This window comes from Triturus cristatus, chromosome 7, assembly GCF_964204655.1.
Source record: "Triturus cristatus chromosome 7, aTriCri1.1, whole genome shotgun sequence".
NCBI lineage: Eukaryota > Metazoa > Chordata > Amphibia > Caudata > Salamandridae > Triturus > Triturus cristatus.
Genome location: NC_140590.1, coordinates 1,130,596,836 through 1,130,609,178, shown reverse-complemented (window position 1 = coordinate 1,130,609,178; position 12,343 = coordinate 1,130,596,836). Strand labels below are relative to the sequence as shown.

At 44.7% G+C, this 12,343-nt stretch overlaps 1 protein-coding gene across 5 annotated transcripts in view; it reads right to left on the bottom strand.

The window, feature by feature from the left end:
* Positions 1 to 452: 452 nt before the first annotated feature.
* The window catches only part of CPLX2 (complexin 2), a 669,325-nt gene continuing 657,434 nt past the window's right edge, over positions 453 to 12,343 (bottom strand). For all 5 annotated transcript variants that reach the window (XM_085618262.1, XM_085618260.1, XM_085618263.1 and 2 more), the window contains one exon: positions 453 to 11,093. In XM_085618262.1, coding sequence (XP_085474388.1) covers positions 10,896 to 11,093 — 198 coding nt within the window. In that variant the 3' untranslated portion in view covers positions 453 to 10,895. The remainder of the gene's footprint in view (positions 11,094 to 12,343) is intronic.

Here is a 12,343-nt window from a genome sequence, read left to right as displayed (position 1 = left end):
GGCTATGAGTCTGTTCTTTCTCTGATGTTTGCTGGGTAATATATGTGCAGCTTACATTGAATCTACACTTGAGGTAGTTAAGAGGGCAGGTTGTTTCTCAAGGTGTGAAGTGCGGAAGTAGGCGTGTGTGAGTGTGCAACAGGACCCCTCTTTGGGGGTGTAAAGGAAACAATACCTAAATGCACAAACTGTAGCTGTGCGTAATAGAGACCTTCTGATAGTGAAATAACGCAACCACAGAGAGAGAGTGTGTGCATGTGCGTGCGCGCGTGTGTGGCGCTGAAGTATACAACTATATTGCTCATGTGGGGGTCGCTTCATGAAGCATTAAGGAGCACGTCAAATAGTACTCCTAATGCCTCGGTGAGTCAGCAGCAAAGTGTTTGGAGCAGATCTTTCCATATTGTCATGGCCTCATTTTGATATTAAATTCATTTAGTCACAGACTTACAAACATCAGGAAACCAAAGGCCTTTATTTTGTACAATTAAAAGTGTCTGCACTTGCTCACTCACACATGCGCAGTCCAGTTACATGTACACAACGTTTCCAAGTGGTTTTTTCCAGACGTTGGAGCACTTGGACAAGTAATGATTGCAAACACAAGACAACTGAGAAATGCGTTTATTTTCTTAGATCGAAAAACGAGTTGCGAGGATGGTCACCACAACCTGGAATCTCCAGAACGCCCCTGTAAGTATGTGCTAGAATTTTATTCCCCTATGCCAACGGCTTTTCCTACTCACAGGCTGGACGCTGGCAAAATAGATGAGGGACTTTTGTTAAAGCGAATGGCCACCAGGAAACTACTCGTGGCAGCAGCCACCGCTCCGGCCTCTAAAGCTGCAGACTCCACTCCAACATGGCGCTGCTCTTCTGGGGTGAGACAGCCACTCGTGTCCTTGAATAGTGCCTATGGCTTGCTAACATCTGGGCAACAGTGTAGACGGACATCTCAAGGAGACTTTTTCTTGGTCCACGTTGAGTTGACTAATAATTCAGAATCTATATTTTGGTTTAATGTGCGCCATGAAACCATGGCCAAAGGTGGGTGCTATAACAATGATAAACAACAGACAAGTAGGTCTAGGAGAGTTCAAGGCCTACCACTTATTCAATGGACACCCCAGTGCATATCACGAAGTCTATATATGGGTGAGTGAATGTCACCCTGCTAATCTTAATGTATATCGACCTATAAAAAACGCATATAATATAATCTTGTTTTGCTCAACGCATATAAACTTATATACAACGGTAAAAATAACATTATATAACCCAATGCATGTAACTTTGCATGGCCCAATGCATTCACAGGTTGTAAAGCCGAATGTAGGGTCCATTGTACAGCCTGCAGTATATAATAAGCTAAACGTAGCCCCGGGTACCGGATTCATGTCAGAACTTCAGGGCATCCACACAAGATAAATGAACTTACATCCCAATATAATTAATTTAAATTGTCAGAGGTTATTGGCCAATACTGAACAACCCTGTCTTAGAAACACACTCTATGCAACAATATCTTGTTTTCCACCTCTCCTCAGGCAAATCAATTTGAGTTAAAAAAAAAAAAATCGATGAAAATACTGTTTTTTCAGAAAGTGGTCCAGGTGTAATATAACTTTCCCAGCGCAGCCATTCTCACTACTTTGTGGAGTTCGCATCAGGCATGAAACATGTTGATTCTCACAGTAAAGTACACTTGCAACCACTTTTGTACACAAATACACATGCAGACATAGAAAGAAACAGACACGCCCACTGAGTGCACATGCATGCGCACGCTCACACACTAACTGGTATTCTGAAAGCCCTTTTAGTTGCAACAAAGCCCACCCTTCCTTTCCATCAGAGTGCAGTCCACCATCTTTTCTCACTCTCTGTTCCGGTGTGTTCTCACCCCCACCACTCTCTATGCTTTGAGGCATGACACCTGCCTATGTACTGGCCCTAAGGGTGAGGGGCGTTTTCTGGATGCGTCGAAACAGGCAATTCCCATTTTCAGCATCCTCGTGGTGCTATTTAATGCAGGGACTGTTGCACTTGAATTCCACCCTCCAGAAATAATGTACCCCATCACTTGTGAAACCTCGCTAGGCAGGCTTTCGTTCACATTGATGAGTGCACATATGCTAGCCAGAGGTGTCCAGTGGTGGTACATGCCACTTTCTTATGAAATAAATTCCAAGAAGGATGGAGAGCCTCTTGGAAGGTGAACTGGAAAACAGAAAATCCTCATCCCTGTCTCCTCTGAGAAGGCCTGAGCAGGCACTGAACTTCACCTTCCAGTTACTTCGACCATGTTTGATCAGGCGTAACGGCAGAAGACCAGAGCATCTTCAGATTTTTAACCATGAATGTTCTATGACCCTATGAAGCTAGGGCGTCAAATATGCTGCTCGCTCTCAGAGCTCTAGGCTGCTGCTGAGCTGTGCGGCACCCATTAGGCCCAACTGGTTTGTGAAGAAAATGATGGCACAGATGGCGTATTATCGATTAATCTTGTGCTTCGTCATACACTCCTCTTCTATTCGCTGTAGCTGAGACAGTTATCGAGCTATTGCTGGAGTTGCAATGTCCTTGGGTTACCATTGGCCAATTAAAGTTTCACATGGGCATTAGAAAAAAAAGGCCTTCTAGTTAACAACACAACCCTTTGTAAAGCTTTAGGACAGCTAACATGGAAGTCAGAGAAAAGAGCTTAGGTATGGGTCTCCCATCAATCATGAATCATAACCCTAGATTAAAAAGGCCGACTAGCTAATGTTGTCACAGCAGGTTTTCCAACCCAATCAGAGGTCATCAAAGAGACATTCTGAAAACGTTATCGTTCATAACGTAAGATTAAATGGGGTGACATGATTTAAAGTTTTAACTGGATGACCCTTTAAAGACAGTTTTGTTTTTTATAACTTTTAAAATTTTCACGCTTGGAAATTGTAGTTTTTGATACATTGCATTATTTTAATTGATGTATTGAGCTGGATATGTATTAAAGATACATCTTTTCAAGTAACATGACTGATTGAATGCTGATCTTAATTGATGGTGGTGACACTCTGTTACAGATTATGTGGTACCAACCTTCACATCACCTCCCATGATCTAATACATGACCGCATGGATCCTGGATCACTAAAAGGAACATGAAATATCACTGCTAGGTGCTTCCTACAACCCGCAGACTCTGGAAGAAAAGCCTTTAACGAGAGATGCTTTGATCTCCTCCCCGCTGCCACGATCAACGTACTGATTGGCACACTGAGGTACATGCCCTGCAGATGACCTCAGCCTAGCTCCAGGTGAATGACCTGCTCTGGACCACCATCTTCTATTCTGTCAGGTTATGATTTGAGCTCCCTTAAAGCCCACAAACTCCAGCTACTGGTCTTTTCCCAAAGGCTCCTCTTTGCCCCATTCCTGAGCTCCAACGTTTCCCCAAAATTGCTGGTGTAATTCCAGTGCCCTCGCTTTACAGCCACTTCAGTGTTCCCTCACCACCACCAGAGTCTTCATCTTTTTAAAAACCTTCATCACCAAACCCCAAACTTCTCCTACATTGATACTGGTGTCTTTCCGTTGTTCACACTTTGTCTCCCGCCACACAACAGCACTCCCTTACATCAATGGTCTCTGTCCTCTGACCCACTGCACTTTCCACCCAACATAATTTCTCCTGGAACTTCAAGCCCCCTCCCTCTTTGTCTCACAGACCAATTTACACCTTTGTTTTTACCCCACTCATACCCCCCTCAACTTCCTCCCAACCCTACTGGTGCCTCTCCAGTACGTCATGGTGACTATCTTGCTCCTCGTGGACAAGGAGTATTCACGGAAGTAAAGAGTTGAGCTGAGTGCACACTCGGAGAGCGTTCCCTGTTACTGAGGGAAGCATACATGACATCCTCAAACATACAAACAAACATACCCGCGTGGCTAATCACTGGAACACACCCTAGCCACAGACACAGGTAACAACCACTCAAGACGCACAAGGACCGGATGATAGAATGACACCATGGCTGGAGTCCGAATCTTGACCAATTCTTCACGTCACTCTCCACCACCACATGCTTTTTTCATGTATTGACCCCAGACTTTTATGGCTTTAGTGGTTTTAAAAAATACACAGAGGGGGCTGATCCGACTCGAATCCGTGGCTGAGAGCAAAGATGTGAGGCGCAAAGGAAAAAAAGCAGACGGAGCCTGGCGGGAGCTTCCAGAACATTCTGGGGCAACGGACGCATCTGTAGAGATGCGTCAGTGTCCATGCGCCAGCCTGTGAAACCCTTGCACCACCATGGATGCGCCGTATTTAGAATAGGATTGACAGATGCATCCGAATTCGGATGCATCTGTTGGCGCAAAAGTCACGGATTGCTGGAATTGTGTCGCAAGCATGACGCAACTCTAGCAATGCATGTTGAGGCCTATTCTCACTACACTGCATTACTCCTTACGCCTGCTTCACGCAGGCGTAACATTTTGACGCAGTGGCGTCCTAGAAGTGGTGCAGTGAAATCTTGTAGATTTCACTGCGTCACTTTTACGAGACTTTCCTGCGTGGGACTGCCCACCCTGCAGACATTATACCTGATGCAGCTACAATGTGATGCAGGGCTTTACAAAGTGACGCATCTCCCTAAATGCGTTGCTTTGTAAGTTGGCCACATTTTATACGCCGCCGCTGCGTCACACAAGTGACGCAACGGCGGCGCAAAAGTGTCACAAGGGGATTGTAAATCTGCCCCTTTGTAGGGAAAAATCAGCAAAGAACCGAGAGCATCACTTGGAGATGAGAGACGGGACAGGGCAGACGATTCCATAAAACACACTAGCTAAACACAAAGCACAGCGACCATGATGCCAAAAAGCTGTTGCCTGTGAGTAAAAGAAGAGCATTTTGAAAAGGATAGAATTTGGAGCATGTTATGAATGCAGCACAATGTGTGCTGTTTCTTACTTGTGCTTAAAATAATATTTGCTTTGCAGCTGCATTTATAGAACGCTTCTTACAAGGTTCCAAAGTGCTTTATCGATTCAACCACTGCAGATAAGTTGAAGCACAGACAGGGCCTTGATTTAACGTCCATACAGTCAGGTAGATTTCTGAGGAAACGAAAACAATGTGTGTGCTCTTCGTGGTTTTTAATACCTTTCATCTGAAAGCAATTGCAAATCATCATTCATGAAAGACATCATTAAAATCAACCGCAGGACTGAGCTCTTGGAAGCAACAAAAATGGCATAAAGTCGATAGACTCCGTTTTCACCAGGTGCGCTCTTTCTAACAGAATTTCCAACAAAGAGATCATCTTGGTGCCTCGAAGTGCTTCTTTGTTCACACAACCTGCTGGACAACCGCCATAGAAACACCGGACACAGCAGAAAACAACATGCAACTGGAAAGACCTGGTGATTTTGCCATCTCGTCTAAATGTCAACCATCATGATGTTTCATTCTGAAGGTTCTGCTCACAGATTCAGTCACCTGGAATGTGATTTGAGGCATTTGACTTAAATCATAGAAAGAAAGCCAGTGCTAGGACTCGTGAAGGCTAGCATGGCTTCCATATTATTCACAGGCAGCCAATCAACTTCTGCTAACTCTTCCTGGCTATGCTTGTGTGCATGCTTGTGTGCTTTCGTGTGCCTTTCTATATGGATTATTGTGCCCGGATGTGCACGTAAGTTGCCTGTATGTATGGGAACAGGTCTTTGTGTTTGTAAATCGGCCAATGTGTGTTAACTGATCACGCTAGACTGGGAACAGCAACCAGCCCTGGCAATGTGCTCGACCGGCCTCAGGAACGCCGGGTGGGGAGTGCTTGTGAGAAGCACCGCTCCCGCTTTGTGTTACAGGGGGCCGCGGGCCACAGGTCCAAAACCGGCCCCCTCCCTTCTGGCCCACCAGGAAAACGGCCAGTGCCCGCTATGGCCAGTCCGGCCTTGTAACTGACTAGCATGTGCAAATTACACAATATTTCTTTGCTGGGCTCTACATATCCGCACGAGGACCTTTGTGCTTGTGTTTAAGTGAGTGGTTGTGTGCGCAGTATGAGCAGTATGAGCTCACACCACTGGCAGTAAGATAACCAGTTGAACTCTGTTGTATAGCCTGGAAAAGACAGACATTTCCCTTCACACTAACACAAGCAACTAGCTCATGTGCATAATGGTAGAAAAATATTGCAAACCAATACCTGAGATTTCTTTCATCGGCCACCCCCTCTGTGTATCTTATGGCAGCATGGGGCAACCACAACTAGATATTGGATGGCACAAGGCTCCTAGCCACAGAGAAACAACATTACTTTGGTTCAATAGGGAACAAGAGCACACAGAACCTCAGAGTGCAACAAACAAGCAGACAAATGGTCACCAAAGGTTTTGGCCTTCAAAATGACATGCGAGTGAACAAAAGGTTTGCAAACATATATTCCACCCCTCAACCCTTAGAAAAGTCTATACATGATTAAAGTGAATACAATGCAACAGATGGAGGGGGTGGATTTGTAAGCAAGCAACTCTGCTGTTCCAATGTGGCACAAGAGGACACAGGATATGGGGTTTGTGAACATCATTCAGTGTATGAAAGCTCTGGTGGGGCCTTGTGTGGTCATTATATTTACATGAAGGACCGCTCTAGCAACTTCCGCAACAACTCATAATATAAACATCTTTTTTTGAAGTATACAGCAAGCATGCAATCAGCTTTACAGTCATCGGTATGTACAATAGAGACTATTCTGGCTGATACTATCGGTCCTCCTGTTTAACTCATGTGGTTTTTGGTCCCTGGACCAGCATGTTGGACTGAACAGCATCTTTTTTTTTCTTACAAAATCTTTTTCTTGTTTGGTTTGCCAGTTAGGCGCAGAATCGGAATGTGTAGAGAATAAAACAAGCGGACTGCTTCCGGTTTCTTTCTGTCAGTCCCCCGGGAAGCCATCTTAAAAAACAGTCTTTCCTCCTCGCCAGTCGCTTGACGCTTCCATGGCTTGCCGGGTGCCGGCATTTTGTTGGATATTTTTGATGACGTCATCTGCCCCGACTCATGTCTATCTGTTCAATATCAGTTCACCAGGCTGCACCTCAGGGACGCTGCCATCTCTATTGCGACTGGTTAGGGTGGTCTGCAGAACCATTGGAGTGGCACCTGCTTCAGAAATATCAATGGGCAGTGGAGCAGCCTTTGCTTTCCGTCAACTTCCGGTCTTTAAAAAAACCTCATACAAACAAGTGCTGATTTGAAGTTATGCAGATAAACCATCATCATCTTGCCAAGGCCCTTGGAATGATTGTGGAAATGTGCAGGCCCTGGATAGATGGTAGCTCTGTTGCTCTGACTCACAGCTTCAATTGCACAACAAGAAGCACTTAGTCACTGGGCCCCTTTCCAATGCACACTGGTAGCCAGCCTGGCAGTCTTTTAGACAATCGCCATCTGGAGTTGGCAGGGGTGCAAAAGGCGATTACTTTTCCTGAACTTTGGTCCTGTGTCAAAGCCTTCCAAGAAAGGCCATGGGAGGAATGTGTGAAGTTTAAATGTTTAAGTTGCAAACAGATGTGGCCCATGGGAGGTTGGCGTATAGATGGCATTGGTAACATGCCGCTACATGCAACTATGTTAACCACAAGCTAGTAATGCAAATAATATATGATTTTGAAGTGTGGGTTTCCTGTGCTCGTGACTCTTCTGTCTCCTATGCCATGAGTTTTGGCTCCAGAATCGAAACGTAGACAGCAGATGTGGGAGTGTCAGCAATGTGGGAGTGTCGGTGTTCACAAAGAAATGTACCCTTCTTTGCTTCAAGCAAAGCAGTGCCAACATCCACATTACACGTGGCTCTGCTGGGCACAGAAAGATGTCTTTTAATGTTATTCACCTATTTCATATGTTTTGCTTGGTTGTATGACATAACCACGCTTTTCTTTCCCAAGTGTTTCTTAACAACGCGGGCGGAGCAACGAATGTGTCTGACCCACGCATCCCATTTACAACGCAAGTCATTACAATGACTTGCCTTAGAGGCACGCTGCACCTAGGAATAGTATAATTTACTATTCCAACTCCAGTTCCAGCAACAGTAGGGAAAGCGTTGGACTTTAAAGTCCAACAACGCTTTACTTAACGCATGTCGTTGTAACGACTTGCGTTGTAAATGGAATGCGTGGTTCAGATGTATTCGTTGTTTCTCCTAGTTGCAAAGGCAATGCATTGCTCGGCGGTTGTGGTATTTGTTGTTTCCCGTTTTGCTCTACTTGTGGTTTATCAGCGTGCTGTCGTTGACATGACCTCAGAGCAACAATGATGCTTACAAAATAGATATTTGTATTACTGGGTTAATGGTTTGTGACCGTTTGAGCTTCCTTGGCGTCAAAGCACTCAACTTCACAGCAGTAAAGAAACCCCTAAAGGGGAAGCCATGTATGTGCTTGTTGGATATTATTGAGAACTAGCTTGTCTTGTCTAACAAAGTCACCATAAATATAATATTGCCTTAGAACTGTGTAGTTTACAGCTGTCTCTGTTGATTCAAATTATGGATGCATTTATTTGTGGCAGTGTAATAGACATGTCCACACAGAATGAGTAAGCTTTGGTTCTGGGATGAAGTCTATGAAGGACCATAAATGTCCCTTTCGAAGACCACAGCCTAGTCTCCTGCTTAGACAGACTTGGCTGGTGTGCACCACGACATAGGTATTTCTGTCTTTTTGTTTGAGGTCACAGTATGAGGCAGTCAGAAGCACTGGATAGTTAGGGACGTCTGTACAGGGATGCAAGGTACGGGGAGTGAAAGATGAAAGGCTACCTACAGATGAGGTGGGGCAACAGTAATACCTTTGTATATGGTCTTGTCTTCTGAGTGCTGGGAGATTCATCAAATAGCACATTTGTCTTTGAGAAAGAAAATAGAAGTGTTTTCTTTTGGCGTTGCAATTAGTAAATACTAATAGAGTCACCCGTGGAGAATGGAGACAGGTCCAGTAGGTTTTTATGGGTTAAAGTAATTTCCAATCTCACCTGTAGTCATGAGAAACCAGCATAAGTAAGGCGTTGAGTCCTTGCTAATGTGCAGTTTCTCAGAGGAAGCTAGTGGAGGCCCCTCCTGGAGAGACAAACAGAAACAAGGTCCCTCACTGTCCACCGGTCAACATATGGAAGGGTGATTATTGGCGAGGAGGCCTGCTAAGCCACAGGGAATGGTCATCTCATGCACACCACTAAATGTGACCTGACAGCCCCACATCACAGCTTCATAGAAAGAGGCACACAGAACAACATCTATCTAAGATGGATGTCTGGGGTGAAACTGCCCCTACAGAGAGAGGGTGGCAGAGAGACCCTAATTCTTACACCCACCATACGTGGTGTATGTTGCTGCTATGTGGGAGACGAGGTGGTGGAATCAACTTCCTAAAAGAGTTTCCACAAGAGAAGTATTTCAAGATAGTTGGCCCTTTGACACAAATGAAAAGGCATACTCAGAACCTACATAGCAAGATAAGACTAATAATTTGAGGCAAGCAAGTTTACCTATGAAGGAGATTCAAGTAAAGTGCTCTGGTTAACCAAGGCTGGTAGGGAGAAATGTTACACATTATTGTCTATGTGTTAAGCTAAGCAAAGATGTGGGTGAGAGTAGCTCCACTGAAGTGTAAGGCGGTTAGCAAGCCTATCAATGAATCAGACTACACTTGTGTTTATGGGGTTAGTAAGAATGCCAGTGATTTACAAGCTTGTCAGTGAGTAAGACTCCAATGTAGTGTATTGGTTAGCAAGGCTATTAGTGAGTGAGAATACAGTTTAGTGTATAGGTTAGCACGGTTGTCACCGAGCGACACAGCATTTCAGTCTGTAGTGGGACCAAGACTTTTAGTGAGATAGAATCCAGTTTTGTCCAAGAGTTAATGAGGCTGTCACTGAGAGCACACTTCGACTCTAGTACAGATGATTCTGTTAGGAAGGGGCTCAGCAAGCAAAATCCACTGCAGTCATCTGGTTCACAGAGAATGCAGTGAGTAATGCTCTATTTACGTCTACTGGGATTGTAAAGGCTGCCAGTGAGTAAAGATGCCACCCAATGAGTGGAACTTCTACCTATCAAGGGTCCCTCAGGAAGTGTGGATTTTCCAGTGACCCTAGTAACTTAATAACTTTTGTTCTCTTTATGTGATTTTTTTGTTGCCAAATAAAGGCTTTTGGGTTTTGATTCAAAATTACCACTGAACAGGGTGGCTCCTAACTGGGCACCGTTCACTTATTTTTGGTGAGAGAAGATGACTATTTAGGGAAAGCAGCGTTTGGTGTCAGAAGTGGGATTACTCATCATAAGATGCTCAGCTGAAGCCTGTTCGGTATCGTTGAGCCTAGAAGTAACAACCGTGTACAGAGTTTTGAGAAATTTCATATGCATGTATGTATGTGTGCGCGCTTACGTGGTGGGGGAAGGACACATAGATTTTGTCTGCAGTAAAAGAAAATATGAAACTAATGCTGACTCTGTCTTGTTTCTGAAAGAGATGTGCTGGCAGTGTTCAAGAAACAAAAAAATATTCAGCCCTTGTAAAAAAGCAGCCCAGGCTGGGGACAGACTTACACAATTTTTAGGTCATCTGAACAGATTTGTGCCTTTTCATTTGCTGAGCAGAGATAAAAATGTAGAAACAGGCACCGGATATAACAGTGAAGCGTGTCCTTCAAACTGTTCTCGACAGTTGCAGAGGTGGCGGCAAAGACTTTTGGAGTCCTCATTCAAAGAAACAGCAACTTAAAAAAGGTAGATCATGGGTTTTTGCCAAAGTCTGAGGGATTCCATAGATTGGGTATGGCTTCCCTGCGTGTTGTGGGAGAACAAACAGGTGGGTCTGACACCGTGCCATCATTACTTCTTGAACATGTCCTGCAGAGGTCCTGGCAGGTACTTGAGCACGGTGTCCAGGATACTTTCCTCCTCTTCATCGTCCTCGTCGCCGCAGCCCGCTGGGATAGCTTTCTTGGGGCGCGTGAGACTGCCTTCGCATGCCTGCTCCATGGCAGCTTTCTCCTCCGCCTCCTTCTCCTCCTTCTTCTTCAGACCGTACTGCAGCAAGGATGAGAGAGAAACAAAGTGAGGACAGTGTAATGATACATGTGGTGAATTCCTCACTCTAGCCATTAACTCAAACTAACCTGAAAGTGTCAGGAGCTATCTAGGTAATAACCTGGGGAACTTAGGTAGAAAGTCGTGCCTGCAACCTACTATTGCAAGGAGCTAAAGACACACTCAGCCTAGGACTATACAGCTCAAAGCAATGATTGGACCTAAACTGATTGGAAGTAACCAAACACTTAACTTGCAGCTGCCCGAAGGATGTAAGGCACTCAAACCCGTACTTCATTGCTAAATAATAAGTGCTAGGGCCCAAGGTTTTGCACAGAGGCCCGCGAATGGTGCTTTCGAAGGTCAGGGTACCAAATACCAAGGCTGTGTAGTCTTGATTGCACCTCATGCCTCTTCCATCCACGACCAGATGCTCACTGCCCCTTTATCTCGTATTTCCAGGTTATTTTCCATCCCTGCTTTCTTTCTTTTACACCTTTTGCCTGTCTTTCTCTTCCACCTTAATTGCCCCATTTTGTGTTTTTTCTCTCCATTGCTTTGGTTCAAAGTCTGATGAGGAATAATAAGTGATAGCAACCACAAATGAGTGTTGGTGGGCCCCACCTGAATTTATGGGCTCAAAATTAAGCCCTGACCCAAACTACATGTGCACGGATCGATCCATACATTCGACATAGAATTGGATGTTACTAATGACGCACTCAACATGACCTACATTAAGCTAGCCAGGAACTCAAAGTAGAAGCCTATGGGACTAACCAATAACTCAAGCTAGAACTATACAGAGTCATCCAGTGCTTCAGCTTAGAGCTCGTTAGGGCTAACCAGAATCGCATAGTGCAACCCATGCACCCATCCTAGACAACATATAGCGAGATCTACACTCAGCACTCAACACTGCCTGCATGCAGCTAGCCATACACTCAACCAAGCCCTGCATGGAACAAATTAATAACTCCTTGGAATGATTCCTGAACTCAAAGTAGAATTACGTAGAGCAACGAATAACACGGTCTAGAACTGACGAGAACTACTGCATACTCAGAATGGAATTGAATAATACTAGTCAGGAACTGAAACTAGAATTGCATTGAGTGATCCAACCTCTAACTGGACAAAACTAAGAACATATTTAATGTGGGATCACATTTAAAGAGCCTTGAAGTCACGGCAGAACCACATGGAGTCAACCGATAACTCGATCCACAGCAGAACAGCATAACCCACAC